Raw genomic sequence first — 18,547 nt, forward strand, 5'->3', positions numbered from 1 at the left:
GTATAATTTATTTTAATTATAAATTACTACATTATTATTTAATAAATAATTCAAACTAATAAATATGAATAAAAATTAATAATATTAATTGATTCGCATTATTTATTAAAATTCATCTCGATTATTTTAATAAATTAAATAATTAATTTCATACCTATGTTTATATTAATATTGAATATTAAGTACTTATTTAATTAATATTTGTTAGAATAAATTAAAAATAGTTCAGCGTTTAAAATCAAACAATAAATATAACTTCTGACGCGTGTACACAAGTAAATACACTTTTATTTTCCGATATCACTGCTTTTTATTAATGGGCGATGACAAGATGCCAATAAGTCTTTTCCGTGTTCTAGATCACTGAAACACTGATGCAGTTCGTTCACGTTCAAACGATCATTTTCAGGACCCCTACATAAGATCTACTTTAAGCGGAATGTGTCTTCACCGGCCGTAATTGAAAACTGACATTGGCGCTAGCTTTGTAATGTGTTTTCGTGCGCCCATAACTAGAGATGGTGATTTAACGCGGGAATATTTTGTCGTTTGTTTAGCTCCAATGCCATTTGTGTGCCTGTGAAATTAATGATTTATAACCGATAAATCTGACAGTTAATAAGTCTCTCCAACACACTTTCTTGTGTTTGCAACTTTTCTTTCGTTGCCGGCTCTGATCGGCGATAGTTAGATGTAAACTAGTGTAGCTCTGTACTGACTCAACGAAAACTGAGCTGCTGTGCTGTAGCCAATAAGTGATTGTCTTGATTATAAATACATCACGATGAATATTTTCATATAACAACCAGAATACTGGGATACAATGATTTATCATGCAAACTAACTTGGCGAAAAAAATTACAAGAATTAACATCGTAAAAAATAATTTTGCAAAATACCATCAGTTCTGCTTATCGTCTTTGACCAGCGACTGACATTAATTTTACGCTTGAATTGGCCAACGAGAACGCAGATTTACCAGAACATACCCCCCATGATTAGTTTTCAAATAACTACGTTACTTCAAAACTATTTCTTTCCACAAAAATAGTAAGACATTCCCAAAATTTTAAAACTATTTTTACCTAATTTTTTAAATAATAACAAGCTCATTCTAATGTTAATTTTTTGCCATTGGATGAAGGCTTCAAAATACTTCTGGAAAAAAAAACAGCTGTGCTTATGAAAGAACTTCCGAAGATACTTTACCAACCCTGATCCTGGAAGTTCAGACTTTAGATTATTTAGTTTGTTTAGGGAATGCTGCAAACCTGTTAGTTTATTTCATTTAATACATATTAGTTGAGCTGTACTAAGGAAAGTAACATATTTTATTCAATTTTTCCAGTAAAGTGTTTTTCACCTGGCTCCATAAAACTGCATTGCAAATTAACTTATACTTTAGAAATTTTCAACACAAACACCCTAAAAACAAAAACAAAAAAAAATAATTGGCTTAACATCTATAAAATATCTTAGGTTAGCTTTCTTTATCATAAAGCAAAGTTTAAGTATATATGTTTGTAATGGGTCAGTGATCCAGAGACAACCAGTTAGCAGTAGGGCGAATTAATGATGTGTACTTCTGCTGAAAGGAAGAGATGTTACAAAGAATCTGGCATGGGATAAGAAGAAATAGCTGGAATATAAGGAAAACTTTAAAGTTCAGCCAACGGTATATCCCAGCCCCCCCAATGAGAACGAGATAAAAAAATGCTACTTGCAAATAATTCGCCAAGCAAATTAGCCGGCTAACAAATACACAGAAAATAACTTTAAAAGAGTTACTTAACCCGGTATAGGAAAACACGAAATTACAGACCCAGAATATTTTCGCGTCACATTTGACTAGCAGGGTGAACATTAAAACTATTGACGCTTATTTATTGCTATGCGTGTACCCTCAGTAATTGTTGATACCTAATAAATAGAGACCTGCAAAATTCGCGGATTAATTCGGTGATAGGCTAGAATTCAAACACATATACCTCTTATATAATTTTGCTATTGGCTTACTGTTCATCTGTACGAATCTCAACCAGTTATAAACCCTCAACCAAAGAAGGATCGAATCATAGACAAACCAGCTGAAACGACTTACAAGTCGGCAGCCAATTAACTTGCATTATTTTCCCGAGTGTACAGGGGTATGTGCAGTCTATCCTGAAGGCCATCGAAACCGCGAATTTTGCAGGTCTCTACTAATAAATTCACATTTGTTTCTGGCAAGCGATTAGACTCCACAAACGTGTGCAAAATCAAGATGGTGTCATGTGTTAGGGGCTACAGCCACACTTCACCTCGTCGGGTCGCACGTGATTTGGTCGTTTGTCATTCGCTTCTAGTAATTAAGTGCGTGTCGAATTAATCGTTATCCAGTGACAAGTGTCTTTTAAATGTACATGCCGTTGCAATCTATACTGGAACCACAAAGTAACGCCAATTGTGCAGGTGCATGGTAGTTTGACACGCCCCACATTAATCGGAGCAAACGAGAAACATTCTGGGCTTGTTTTCCGGACTCCAACGTAGCCGCCCTGAACAACAATGTGACTTACGGCGTCCAATGAACAGCTGACCAGTTAGCAAGCGAGTGTTACAGGAATGTGAAAGCTATCCTGTTTGTAAACGATACCGCTAAGTGGAGTAATGGTTAGTGTTTTACTTCCCACGGCTATCCACATGGCTTTAAGTTGGGGTCTCACATACCATGTTTATATTTTAATTTTCTCGTTATTACTATTAGTTAAGTGCTATTTTTTGTAAATTTGACACTATGCCTGTCTTGCATTTGTTGTTGCGTCAATAATATTTTCAACAGATATTTACTAACTGTTAAATAATGGATCCAAAAGGCCGCGCAAGTGTTTGTTATCACCTGCATGAATTTTTACTATCATTATATCACACTTTGTAAATATATGTATAAAATCTTTGTGACAGAACAACAGATACAAGAGAAGTATAGTGTTAAATTTACAGAAATGGCCTTTAACTAATAGTGATGACGAGAAAATAAAAAAAAAATAGCACGAGACACCCAGCCTTAAGGCGATATGTCCTCCAAGATTATAGCGAGGTCCGAGCTACTTGAGAGTCATGTCGGTGCTCGCAAACTGGAGTCATGCTGAGAGGTTGGTTTTGAACTCATGGCCAGGATACAGTGCCGCAAAACGCTTAAGTCTTAAGCAGACAAATGCCGGAAATTAAGTTTATAGGCTACTGTTGCAGTTTTATACTGTCTGTGTGTACGCACGGTGGCGCGGCTTATCTAAAATCATCGAGTGCTTTACAATATTATCTCTTTGCGAGACACACCACTGTCTAAAATCTTATCTCGAAAGTAATTGCTTACAATTTAGTTGGTTCTTTTCAAGCAGGGGAACAAAAATTTAACATCCAGTAAATCAAATGATATTGCAACAGCTTCATTTAAAACGCATTAAAATTTTCGTTGTTGCATTACAATAAGAATTACCAAAACATTTTAGGACCTACTCAAGCAGGCTTCATTAATATTTAACACTCATTTGCATATATATTTTATTATTTTGGCTGCAGGTTAGGCGCCACATACGTGTCCATAATTACACAAAATTATAATTAAAATGAAATTTCTTATTGGTTTACAGTTCTACGGGACGTGTCAAAACACCCAAGACTAGGAACTGGAAAAATTCGGGGTTTCAGTGACCTCTAGGATAGACACTACGAGCCCCTACATACTCGGGCAAATGCCACATGATCATTGGCTACTGACTTGTGAGACCTGTCAACTGGGATGCTTCCAATTCGATATTTCGTTGGTTGAAGGTTTTTCATTGGTTCAAAGTCTTTCAGCTAAACTGTGAGCCAATCATAGACGCAATATGAAGGTTTGGATTCTAGCATACCGCGAAATGAATCTGTGAATTTTTCCGGCCACTACCCATAACTAGGGGCATGCATTTTTCGCGAAAAGATCTGAACACTTATTAGAGTGCAACAAGGTATACCCGCACCTGTGGTTTCTTCCTTGTGATTGGCGGCCGTCTACGAGAGAAGTCGTTGCCTTATTTGACCGAGCCACTCAGGACACGTTTGCTTCCGCACTGGATTATCGTGATTGGTGTTGTTACGAAATACGTGTACCTCAAAGAAACTCACCCAATCACGAAACACAGACAATGCTACAGTGTTTTAACTTTCAGCTAGTCTCGAAATCTTTTCGCGAAATCTGCATGCCCCTACCCATAACTCAATGAAAATCCATTCAAACGTATGACGACATACATTATAGCCTATCCACAAATAATAACGCGGATTCGCAGGTCTCTATTTATTGGATATAAACGGTGAGAGACCTCTTTCTCCACTTGGCACGTCCAATAAGGACGCAGTTGGTCTCCTAAAGAATGTCCGTGGTTATACTAAAAATTACTGAGGTTTACGTATAAATTTCTTACAAAAAACATAACGACTAAGCTGCAGTGTTTATAGAAACTTTTAGGGTTCGGGTTTGTCCTTAACGTTTGTTTATTGCAGTCAGTAGTATGATTATTTAAGTCCGGGTACAGGGAAGCTGGGAGTCGGATTTTGGATTCGTGACCTTTGATCAATGACGTCAATGTTGCAACCACTGACCTCTGATGCCCCCTCCCCATCTTAGATTACGTCATTTCCGGCCGCCAAAGTTGATTACATCATTTTCTACAGCCATGAAGATTACAGCATTTCCGAGGGGCATATTGGATTACATAATTTGCGGCCGCCATCTTGGATACTATTTCCAGTATCCAATTTGGATTGCATCGTAACCTTTGACCTTTGGCGTCAATATCGCTATCATGGATTATGTCATCACTGACGATTGAAGCGGCTTGAGTATTAGGTTCGGATTTTCTCATTATTGTTATATAAACATTATTTTGGATTTAAATTTATCGTGCTCTCCTATTCCACTTATGCAGTCACCATTTTTGTTAAATAATCAATTTTGTCACTACAGCCATCTTGGATTATATCATCACTTTTGGCCTATGATATCACCACCGTCATCATGGAATACATAATACTCACCTTCGACCTATGACATCACACCGCCATCTTGAATTATCTTTGACCTACAAAACCACTGCTGACACCTTGGCTTTTCACTTTCTCATACTCTCTCATTTTACTTACACAGCCACCATTTTTGATTATACAGTATTTGGCTATGCCTTTAACTTTTATTGTTTTTATTAATTTTTTTCCAAATGTGTAATTACCTTACATTCGTTCGACATCCATCGTTGTTTCTCTTATTCTCTGCTAAAGTGCACGGATGTATCACACACATTATACAAATGTGAGGTTATCAAACATTTAGAAAACAATATATAGGTACATATAAAAGTTAAAGGAATGGCCAATGACTGTATAATCAAAGATTGTGGCTGTGTAAGTAAAATGAGAGAGTATGAGAAAATGAAAAGCCAAGGTGTCGGCAGTGGTTTTGTAGAACGATAATCCAAGATGGCGGTGGTGATGTCATACGTCAAAGTAGAGGATGATGTATTCCATGATGACGGTGGTGATGTCATAGTCAAAAAGTGATTATATAATCCAAGATGGCGGTGGTGACATCATAGGACTAAAGTTATTATTTAATCCAAGATGGCTTCTGCATTAAGTGGAATGGGAGAGAATGATCAAATTAAATCCCAAATGGCGGTAGTATAACAGTAATGAGAAAAACCAAACTCTGAATCCTCATAGTGATCATCCTAGTGATGTAATCCAAGATAGCGGTGGTGACAGCAGAGGTCAAAGGTGATGATGCAATTCAATATGGCGAACAGAGATGATGTAACACAATACGGCAGACTAAAATGACGTAATCCAATATGGCGACTGGAAATTAAGTAATCCTAGATGGTGGCGGTGACTCAGAGGTCAAAGTTCACGAATCTGACAATCCACCCTGTACCCGGACCTACATAATAATACTACTCACTTTCACCTCATTATTTAATTACCATAAATGTTCCACAATACAAGTATATCGTATTAATTTTGTTTACTTTGGTACTAGATATATTATGAATTATGTAGTATGTTTCCTATTTGTTAAATAATGCATGCACTTATTTAGAGCAACGATTATTTCACGGATTCATTTCTCTCCAGGACCTACTCAACTTGCCTACACATTATCAATTTTTTTTCGAATGCTCATTTGTTGATAACAAGGTCACACAACCTTTGGAGTCAAGGGCGCGTTAAGAGCACTGTAGTCCAATCGTTTACGTGAAGCAGATGTATATGTGCTTCAAGCCTACTTTGTTACCAAATAAATACGTGAATTAATCGTGGCTCTATTGAGGGTCACTCGCTAAAAGTACATTTGTGGTGTTTTTACAGCTAAGTGACGCTTCTGTAATCCCAATTTCGAACTACTATATATTATAATAAAGATTTGCAACTAGAAAAACGTTCGTGACTGCCAGGCGCGTTAGAAGTGAAACTTCTCACTTCAAAAATTCACTTCAACTATAAAAACAAATTTTCAATAATTCACTTGAACGACAAAACTAAAAAAAAGTGCGCAACACTACACTAAAAACCACCATGTCTTCGAAATGTGCAGTTGAGAGACGCCATAAGTTGTTTTTAGTTATTTTAATGATTCTTGAAATGAAAAAGACTATTTTAAAACAGTATTTTGGACAAACGACATTGCTGGTTTACACTGTGTCATAGAAAAAACCCCGAAGAACAGACAAAGAAAGAAGAATACACAAACACCCAGAAAACAAGCCAAAATCAGCTGATGTCAAATTTTAAATTCAAAGACAGCACAGAAAATTACATAGAAGGAATTAGAACAATTTCACAGCACAGACGAACCCGGTGGGCTGACAACGAGGAAACATTTGCCACAAGTTCAGTACATACAGACAATCTGAAACATTTGACAACACAACGTCAAACAGACGAACCCAACAATTATACTAAACCGATAAATAAGACAACACAATCAAACAACAGCGATAAAATAATACAGATATTCTGTGAACACAGCAACGACAGCATAGCATAAACACGGTATGCTTCTTAAGACAAGAAAGTTGCGACGTTTCGGGAACTGACATCTGCTCCTGTCATCCAGGCAAAAACCGACTGATGCAGTCACAATTATTTGTTTGTTTTTGTTTTTTTTTCACTATGACATACAGTGTAAACCATCAATAGCGTTTTTATAAAATAACATTTTAAATCTGATGTTTGTTGCCTTGTTTCCAGCGGCTGTGTCCACAAGGAGCGGCGGTCAACAGGACGAGTGTGTCGCGGTGAGTCAGCGGTGCAACAAACTATGCAGCATTGTAGCGTCGCTTCACCGACGCCTTCCCGAGAGTTAGGAGTGGGGCGCTCAAAATTCTCCCTCTGCCTTTCCGTTATCGAACGCCATACTACTCAGCTTGGCACTTTTTGTTACGTTTTTGATGAGACATCGTACAGACTTACCCTACCGACTTGGTGGGCTTGACGTCGACCCTTGAAGCAGTTTAATTCTTGAGGTTGCATAGAGCGTGGTTTAAGCCAGGGTTGAATTTGTGTTGGCGAGGCGGGATCATAAACTCAACGCGCGTCGGTGTTTCTAGTGCGGTGTAGATCATAAGCGCAAGGCCGTGAACTGGTGCTCAGGTTTCTCATTGTGCAAAGGGTTACTGTGAGACTTTAGTGGTAACTATAATATTATATTGCTGGGAAATGAAAACAAGGGTGTAATGCAAGTGCACTGAGTGCTTTCAAGAATCTGTACCGGGTGTTTCGTGCCCAAATATAACGCGTTTCAGCAGTTTCCACTCTTACAAAAAGACAGTTTGGAAACGAAACATGGAAACATAACTACTTGAATGTTTTCCAAACAGACACCACACGGGTAGGCGGGAAGGCTGGCAACTGGCAAGTAGTCCGAGGATATGGTAGAGGGCAGGGACCGGAAAGCACGTGACCGGGTCTCCAGTGGGCTCCTCTTGGGTCAATTGACCCGGCGGCCGTAGTGGGCCGTCGCGTCGGTTCGCCAACATGGCGGCCTGCCGCCGGGAGCTCCTGGCGCCCGCAGTATTTTTAGAGACCGGGAAATTTCGCAGGTTCATTTCGCATCAGGCTAAACTTCAAATACACATTTGAACTGTTTCTGCAATGGCACATACTTATAACATGCAGAGGATTCTGAGCCAATGGAAAATCTTCGACCAAAGAAGTATCGAATTACAGGAAATCCTTTCGAGGCATAGCTCACGTAAGCAGCAAGTATTGTCCGAGTATTTACAGGATTGTGGAGTCTATCCCAGAGGTCATTGAACCAGCGAATTTTTCCATACACTACATATTTTCCATTCATAATTCTGACGTGTTGTTGCCCCCAATTATTTCAATGAAATCATTTTTTTTTTTGCTACAACGACAAGTTTTGCGACGATTGCTGAAATGTTCTAAAAAAAAGGCAGGCTCTCGGTGCTTTATCTTATATACTTATTTTATTATTTACAACAAACATTTTTTTCAGTTTCAACTTCAAAGGTGTATTCTAGAGCCATGACAAATACATTTAGATCATTAGTCGTATGTGTTTACGAATATGTTTTGATTTTATTTTTCCATGATATAGGTATCTATAGCCGAAGATTGTGGGTCTAATTCATACTTATCGTGTATATATATATTCGTGTAATTTTTATAACCAATATACTGTTATAAATGTATGGTTTTTCGTGGAGAACTAACCTCAGGGTTGTTGTGATCGACGCCCGTCCACATGCCATCTCTGTTCTTGTTGGTACTGCCTTTCTTGCGACCGCGAACCTGGAACACAGGAGCACACGCAAGCATACAGTCTATCCTCCAATGAATCTGGTTCATACACGCAAGCATTCACCGACAGGAACATTTCACATCAGGTGAATATCGAATTCCTTTCGGAATCACTGCTGCGTACAATTAATAAACTGTCCCGAAATAAATGACGACTTACAAACAAATTAAAAGAAAAAAAGGTGTGTGTACTTATGTACACCCGTTTGAAGTTATTCTTTATAATTTAAGACAATGAACTATTTTATAATTTATTGTAACAAAAATTGTTTAAATAAATGCTTAGTATTCTATATTATTAAAAACATGTGTAAAAAAATAATTTAATTTAGTAAAATAATGAGATAAATTTTAATTAATAATGGAAATCAAGAAATATGATAATATTAATTCAAATTAAATTATTTGAATGATCTATTTAATAATAATGTAGTGTATTCAATTTATAATTAAAATAAATTATACATAGGGTAGCATAACCTCACATAAATGAACATGAAAAAGTTTATAAACACAATTTATATCACTAAAATTCACAATAGATAAATGTTTTTAATTATATGGACCCGTATTAAATATCAATTACTAAATTTCTGAACGTGACTCACACGTTGTTCCGCACCCGCCGCTAGAATTCGCTACCGGTGCAGCTACGTCAACTGTCCAATCATTCGATTTGACGAGCGAAAGTTTAAAAAATATAACACAACTTCTCCGATAAAAACGAAAAAGACTTGAAAAAATACTAAAGCCCGGCTTGAACTTGATTTTTGACAAGGAATTTTAAAAAATACTACCCACCTTGTTAAAATGAATTAATAAAATACTTTATAGTTTCCGCACACGTTATATGACTATAATTACTAAGTAATAAATTATAGTTGTAGTACTTTAAAGTTTTTTATTAATTATGCGAATTCATTGAAATTTATTTCATAACAAACATTATTAATTTAATTGAATATTACATTAAGTAAACAAATTAATATTAGCTTACCTAGTATGAAATAATCAATCCAATGGACTGAGGTATGCATTTAATAATATTATAGCAAAACATTAACAAATAATATGTATTCATATATATGTTTTTAGAGCACAATTTGTATAATTCCGTAATCTGTAATTTAAAAAAGTTAAAAAAAAAACTTCCACCGCCCAGTGACGTGCCCAGGATTTTTCTCTGGGGGGGGGGGGGGGTCAGGCAGAAGGATAGGGCCTTCCCGGGGGACCTGGGGGGTATGGAATACCCCCCAGCTAGGCGGGGGGTCCGGGGGTCTTCTCCCCGGGAAAATTTTGAAAAATACGTGTTCAATATTGCTGATTTAGGCTATCTAAAAAATGATGGCCGTAACTTCATAAAAGTCAGTTTTATGAAGTCAGTTTACTCCAACAATTTATTTTTATATCATACTAAATATTTTTTTTTCATTTTATGAATTTAATATTAAAATATTTTTAGCCCTGGGGGGGTGGAGGTCCAGTCCCCCTCGACCCCCCCCCCCCCCGACCCCCACTAGGCACGCCGCTGCGCACCGCCTGAGTTTTGAACCAAGTTCGCTTAGCTTATTAACCGCGCACTATAACCACTGCGTCACTAACCCTCACTGAAGTTGTTAAGGAGAATATATTATAATTATCAAATACCAATAACCTCAAGTTTTTTAAAACTTCTAATTACTCTTTATAATGATTTTTTAGTCTACCAAAAATATTTTAGGGTAGTTTCACTATCATAAAGTTTTATTTGTTACACCAATACGTTTGGTATGTCCCCTAGTTGTTATGGAAGTGACTATATATACACGTAGGTCCACCATCTTCCTATGAAAATTTCGTTGCATTGTGCACGCGCATCGTAACAATTCACTCGCATCATTTTTACAAAACGCGCCTAAAGAAGTATAACTACATAAAGTTCGGCAAAAAAAAGATATTCTCCGTGGATAGAGAACGTAAAAATTTGAGGTTTGATTTGGCGATGGGGTAAAATGAAATTTCCCTTGCCTTTCATTTTCTGAGAGTGGCCAAAAAATTTTTAAATACTCTAATACAATAAGTAAACAATAAATAACATTTAACCATATAATTATCCAATCACGACCAACCCAGTTATGACACCTCTTTAAGTGAACAGCCAATAAACAGGGTGGAATATTCAGGTGTATGTAGAGGACTATGGAGTTTACCTTGGAGCTCAGTGAACCGCGAATTTTTTTTTAAGCTACCTTTTTTTTATGCAAAGCTATAAATCTTTCGTGGAGTCATTGGGTAGCAAAGTAGAATTGAAGTACGTATATATCTGCCTTACGTTAGTGATTGTACTACAATGCTCTTAATAACCATGAGCCATATATAATGAGGAGAAATGGTTACCTAATCACGTGTAACCCGCCAAAAGAAGTGACAGTGTTATCGACCAATTAGAATTCTAAAAAAGACTTAATTATTTAAAGGCAAATTAAGTTCATCCAAGAGTGAAATAAATCCGCGAAATAATCGGAGCTCTGCTCGTTGGCTAACTTCCGCTTCGTCCGGACGTCGTAAGTGACAGGGCTCACAACTGTATGGCGTTGTAGTTACAGGGTACACTAAATAAAGCAGGACCTGCAAGCTATGCAGACAAAAGACCAAAGGAGGAAGGAATATATTTAGCCCAGGAATATATCTGGTTAAGCCCCTCGTCACACGAGAGCGGTGTTGCCAATCCAAACTATGCTCACTAGGCATCATGCGAAACTGTGTGTTAATAAAACCTGGAAAATTCTCGTTATTTTTTAGCGACAGTCTAGAATGAAAAGTTTTAAAAACGTAAGTGTCCCATATCATTGAATCACGAAATATTTGACACGCTCTGAATGACTACAAAACAATGTAAAACTCCTTAAAAAAAGCCCGGAGAAGAGTTGATGAATACGTGACATCGACTTGGTTATGCATACGTTTGTGGAGTTTAAACTTAAGCCTGAAAATAATACGAAGTTTCAAGGTTTCTACACAAAGTGTACGAAAATCGCTGGGCACAAATTTAATGGGTGGCAGGGAATTAATTATTATTTTTTGGTTAAGGAACAAAAACTACAAAGCTGCAGATGCAAACAGAGCGCGAATGCAGCTCACAGTTCCAGGCAGTTGCTGGTTTAGCCCGAGCGCGAGTTGAGACGCAGTTAGCTGAGGTGAGGTGATTCGCCGTGAGTTTCTGTGAAACTCAGAAATGAATGCAACAGCGAATGTTCGCACGCAGATGAAAAGACTCAGTTTCAGGGCGTCCGTGAGTTGCTAGCTCTGTGCTCGTGCCACAGTTTCCACTAGTGACCGAGACCTGCTCGCAATAAAGTTTTGTTTTCAGAAGTTCCATCAGATGGCCGAGAAGAAAGTGATACTTTAGACAACTTTATAACTCATTTTTCTGAAAACTGAAAACCGATAATATTGTATTCGTGTTAAAATGATTTTTGACGTGACAACGTCTAATAAATCGATGAACGCCGGCTGTACGCACGAAAAAGAGTCCCGTTACGCACATTGTTTCGTTACGCGTGTCCCGTTACGCTCATTGTTCCGTTACGCTGTGTTCCGTTACGCTTTCGGCGAGTGCAGTAATAATAGGTAATGTTACAATTGACTAAAAAATTATGGTGATTCATATAATTGATGATAGATATTTGATTACAGTTTATTTATATGAAAACTTGTTCATAATTATATTTTTTAACTTTATAGCTAAACGCCAGTTTTTTAAAATAAATTACAAGTCATCTACAAGTGAACTGTTTCGTCGACTGTTTATAAAGTGAAGTGAAAAGTTAATGTGGTTTTTATTGCTTATTACAACAACAATTTCGGCAATAAAGGTTAATTATTCTTGTATTTTAAAAATCTGATTACTAGTATGATTTCAAGTAATTATTCTTTTATTATTAAAATAAAAATGATTCAATTTTATTCATAAAAGCATGCAATCATTTCATCAATGTTTTGTTATGACGTTGTCACGTTAAACTATCGTCCGTAAACCGACTTTACAGACAACCAATTTTTTTTTCATTTCTTTAATTTTTTAAACCTATAATTTTGTATACAATTTAATGTTTTTTTATATTTTTTAATTTTTTTATTTTGGAGAAAATGAATATATATACTGCATAAAAAATACAGCTAGTTTTTCTTCAGTTCCAATATTTTCATGACAATTATTTCGTCTTCGAAATCATCGGAACCAGATTCTGAACTTAGTAAAGATTAAATATAAAACATGCACAACGTCACAGACTCGCAGTGGCGATATAACTGCCGCCTCATTGTTCGCTCTCTGTGCGCAGCTGCTGCTTCCCTGCGCCTCTGCGCGACCTTGCGCGCAACTTCTGCTTCTCTGCGTTACCTTGCGCGCAACAGCTGCTTCCCTGCGTCTTCCTGCGCACAGATGCTCCTACTCTGCGTCCCCCTGCACGTAGCTGCTGCTTCCCTGCTTCTCCCTGCGTCACTCTGTGTGCAACTACTGCTTCCCTGCATTTCCCTGCATGCAGCTGCTGCTTCCCTGCGCGCAGCTGCTGTTTCCCTGCTTCTCCCTGCGCGCATTTGCTGCTTCCCTGCGTCACCCTGTGCGCAGCTGCTGCTTCCCTGCGTCACCTGCGTCACACTGTGGGTTCAACTCGCGCCTGGCCTAAGCCGTAACAATATCTTCTTATTCGGTACACGTCGATTGTGAAAGGGTCCTTGGTAAACACGCACTGCTCATGTTGAAATTTCTTTCGTCTGCCCGTATACTATTAAATATCGGCCATCTCTGCAAATGTAAAGTCTGCCGTGCTATTGCTGTTTGTTGTATCTCTAATCGCAGCTCCGTGCTCACTAACAGTCAACACTGCGCTAATCACCCAAAGCCAAAAGCATAAACGTACCATAACCAAACTGTGATGTACACCAGATTGCTGGTTGTTATGCTACTGGCTAACTCCAAACTCCTGAGCCCGCTCGTCGCCTACTTCCCGCGGAGCGTTTGAACGTGGCTGCACTGCGATCTAGCGTCCTAGCGTCCTCTGTCACTGGAGTATGGCCTGGATGTGCGCCACTGTTCACGCCTGTAACCTTGAATGATTTAATTTGCGGACATGTGTTCACTAACAAAATAGCTTAGTTTAGCATCTCCCGCCACTCACTCAATTTGTTCTACGCTATTGACGAACAACACGTATAATACAGGTACAAACGAAGGGTGTGCTTTAAGTATAATTTGTTCATTAATGAATCCACGAATAATCGTGGCTGTTATGATGACCTTGATGTCGAGGAGACATTAAGCTCGATAAAAATGGGGTTTCTTTCTGGCACATGACTGTACTCGTGCGCACACAATGCCTCCTGTCTGTCTTCCGTCAGTTGCTAGAACAAGGTCGTGGCAAATAGTTTTGTGTGTCATGGTCTCAATTTTCAGGTCTAGTTTGAATCCCCTCCTCCCAATTCGGATTATTGCATTTTCATGCCATTGCTTTTATTTGGGAAATTTAAGTTTAGTGCAAATTCAGTTTCAAGATATATTCTGCTCGCCATGCATTTTATATAAAATGTCAGGATATTATTCACAGTATATTTATTTTGATGACTTGCTGGAGACCTGCAAGATTCGCGTTATAAATTGAAGCCACGCTATAATTCAAACCAAATCATATATATTTGAACGAAGTTCTCATTTGATAGTTGGTAGTTTGACCCTACACACTCGGGAAAATACCACATAATCATTGGATACTGACTTGTGAGACCTGTCATATGGGAGGCTTCCGATTCGATACTTTTATAGTTGTAGGTTATTTATTGGCTCGAAATAATTTCGAATAACTGTGAGCCAATCACAGAAGCAATATGAAGGCACATATGTTTGAATTCTACCATAACGCGAAAAGCTTTAGTGAATTTTTCCAGGCTCTTCATATCCGCTATCCAGACAGAAAGCAGCCGCTTATGAACAGGAGACACCGAATTATTCATGTAGAAGAGTGTGGAGTTCAGCCTAGTAACAAAAAATGTGTGCGTGGGGTCCACGTCCAACATAAGAGAAACTTAAAGCTTATTAGTTATCGATAGAGATAAATTAATAATATTTTTTAATAGAAAAATAGATAATAATTGAGAATAGTAAGACTGCGGGTATGATCTCAAATGAAATAACCCTTTTCCACACGAATAAAAAATTGCAGATTCTTTGTACTAAAATTTTTTCTCGTACTTTTAAAACAAATTTTGATTTTAATAATTATCAAACTTGAAGCATGCCGATAGTTAGGTAGTTTATGCAGTTTAACTTATTGTCCAAATGGACGTGTGTAGTCTGAGGTAGGTATCTGGCATGTGAAAGTGACAACATGGCATAAGAATAGAACCTAGCTCAATGCTACTTTCTTGAGCCACAATCACCCACAGCTTTACTCCGATAGAGAAATATTCACGCCTCTAAGTTGATTTAAACAACACATATTTACACATTCGGATGCTCGTAACTATAACACGGTGTGTGATTTAGTTAACCAAATGATACTTCGAGACAAATAATTACCCATGTCAAACTAAAGCGTGTAACGCATTATACCAGCAGAAATATTTAGTTACATAGCTAAAACAATACTCACATAACACTGTTTAAGTATACTGATTTACACAAGTAATTGAATTAATAATACATACATGAAAGAACATTTTCTTTCGAATGTGGCCTGTGGTACGGTGCACAACAATAAGCTCAAACACCGTTGTGTTATCCTCTGCCCAAATACTCCCTAAAGTCGGAGTGGCGTCAGGCGCAGGCGGGTTCCTATCGCCGTGACCCGCCTATCCCTGCAGCATGGCAGGGTTCAACCTCAGCTGTACGCCACCACGTGGAGCCCGCTCAAGGCTGCTCCAGCAATCACCCACCGCACCATCGACCCTGGAGTATGGATAGCGCGAAGTCCATCCCCAAGAAACAACTGCGCACATGAAAGTGCGCAAGTGCGCGAGAGCGCAAGAGCGCCACAGAGCAGAGCGCAAGAGTTCAAGAGAGCAGGAGCGTAAGTATGCTGCGTCATTTCTACCTTTCCCTGCCGTCTCCTCTATCGGTTCCTCCACCATGTACCTAACTATTTACCCTCATGCGATCGGAAATTTCGTAATGCTAGAAAATTGTTACCCCCTCTGCAAATAAGTTTCACCTCAAAAATACCACCATTTTTTATTAATGGTCATTGACTGAATAATATTATACTGTGTGTTTGCACAGCTAGGAAACGCATGGAACTAAACTTCTAGTCTCACATTTTAAATTATTTTTACACGAAATACTGAAACTGGCAAAAAAAATATAACTTAGCGGATAGAGCCGCTGAAGTTTAACACGAGGCTACCTACCACTGCTGCATGTCTCACGCATGCTGCCAGATGTAAACAAACCAACAAACAAACAAATTATAATTTTAAAATAAATTTATCCCCATGTAACTGCGTTGTAATCCATACGGTTGAAACGGTGGTCAATTGTAAGGACGTATGGCTGGCGTCGGAAAAGGTCGTGGTTTGATTGACAGAAATATTTCCTTCCCACGGTGAATGGCAGTCGGTTGTACTCAAAAACCACTCAAGTGGGGACACAAAATACTGTCTGGGAATTCGCCTTGCCAATCTTTTAGTCTTAAAAAAATAAAGTCCCTGAAAATTTCTCAAATCAATCTTTTCTTACGTTAGACATCAAGCACTAATTGTTTGGCATTTCGAAATGTCAAGAACAACGCAATTACTGATAACATACAGAAAAAAAACTATATTTTGTATTGGATAAACTTTTTGTTTTGTTTGTGCAAATTTAATCAGCACTTGCACGAACAAATTGGTTGAATGAAATCCACGTAATATCAATGTATTGGATAGGCCTTGTACAAACACATCTCCTACAGAGACAAACAAATCTCTCACCCAGCGAAGGAGCCCCAAGCTGCGGCAAACATCTAAATGTGAGCATGGTAGCTGGCTGACAGATAAGATAAAAACGATATCTAAGGAGAGAAATAACCTTCTTCTCGTAGGCCTGCGCGACGTGGAATCACAGCCTGTACCTAGCTGTTTGTAACACGGCTTAACGCTCGTTTTCAGCAAGTGATGAATTAAGAAGACACGCGCGCCTTTTTACACCAATAATATTACTCTAAGCGAAAATCTGTTTAAAAAATTTGTCAGGATCTTTTGCAGCCAAAAGCCAGGCTCTGGAATGTACCTGATTAGGAGACAAGGCAATCAAAAACAAGCTAATTTTTAACATAGGCTAAAACAAGTAACTTTGGAACACCTACTTCCCATGATCACTTCGCGGCTTACCTACAGCTTGAATCTGTGTGTGAATGTATGATTGACTGGTTTTTAATGTAATAATATTTATTGTTATATTTTTTTGTCAATGCCGAATGTTTTAAGGGTTAATTACTTGCCAGCACGTGTATTCCTATGCTTAATTTTTAGTTATCAGTAAATATAATTAGGCTAAATTTTTTAATGTTTACCTCTTATTCTTTGAAAATTTAGTTACGGCATAATCATGCTTTCTATCTAACTACCTATTTAATATTCTATTAAGTTTACGTTATGCTTAGTTTATGTAAAACTTCAATGTTTAATGTAATAGCAGGAAATATGATCACGTGTAATAAAATACGATAAAGACGATGATAAATAAAAATATACATGCAAGGAAGGCATCAAGTTACAATTCATAAATAGCCCCAAAATAAAAAAATAATGACAAAAACACGAAAAAAAAAAAAATGGAAAGTGAGACCGAGCCTTAGGAAGCGGTTTCTTGGACTGTGTTTCAAATAGCCAAACTGTTAAGAGTTCTCAAGTTGAATTCACAAAGAATACTGGTTGCAAATTATCCAGCAATCTTTGTAAAGTAAAGGATAACTTCATAAGTTTAAGAATAGCCTAATTTTAAAATGAAATCACAAGAATAATCTTGGATTATTAACGAAACTTAAAAAACTTAAGGCTACGTTAAAACACTCTTTTCATTTCTGCCGCCTGTTTACAACAGAATAAAAAACTCTAAAGTCAAACTTCGGCGTAGTATCTACGGACATGGGCAGATTCCGGCGGGCAGGGGGACAGGAGGTCCGGCCCCCTGGAACTAAGAAGCTCACTGAGGGGGGCCGCTTGCGCTTGCAAAATCGTGACTGTGAAACGGGATAGATAGACGTAAACGTCAAAATTATGTTTCTTGGAAATCTTTCTGTATATTATAAAGTTTTCTACTTATTGCATGCATATAGGACAACATATGGGCAGTATACAACATACAAGCACCCTATCCACAGATGACTTGTGTCGGTTAAAACCCACGTGCAATACTCCCTGATAATTTTTGATTCTACGAAAAAACGCTTTTTTTTTGGGAGTATTCTTCTTTTAATAACTCGTAATTATATGGTAGTTCTTCTAGTTTAGCTATTTGACTTTGGAAATTAGCACTGTTAACAATGTGAGTGCGAGTGAAGATGGGATGCATCACTTCGCATGTAGAGTGACGTTCACTGAATTATGGGAGAGATTGCGAGTGAGATAACTAACGAATGCTTAACTGATTAATTATCACAAGGCCTTGAAAAAAGCATTGCTTTTTTATTGAAACACATTTTTTTAATAACGTACGAAAGTTACTTGAGTGTACGAGAAACAGTAGTTAAGTTTT

General features: G+C 37.7%; 1 protein-coding gene across 4 annotated transcripts in view; it reads right to left on the minus strand.

The window, feature by feature from the left end:
- Positions 1-18,547, minus strand: part of LOC134529281 (zinc finger protein rotund-like) — a 368,803-nt gene that overhangs the window by 36,543 nt on the left and 313,713 nt on the right. For all 4 annotated transcript variants that reach the window (XM_063363185.1, XM_063363184.1, XM_063363186.1 and 1 more), the window contains one exon: positions 8,755-8,832. In XM_063363185.1, the coding sequence (XP_063219255.1) occupies positions 8,755-8,832 (78 nt within the window). The remainder of the gene's footprint in view (positions 1-8,754; positions 8,833-18,547) is intronic.

The sequence above is a fragment of the Bacillus rossius genome, chromosome 2, assembly GCF_032445375.1.
Source record: "Bacillus rossius redtenbacheri isolate Brsri chromosome 2, Brsri_v3, whole genome shotgun sequence".
NCBI classification, from domain to species: Eukaryota; Metazoa; Arthropoda; class Insecta; order Phasmatodea; family Bacillidae; genus Bacillus; species Bacillus rossius.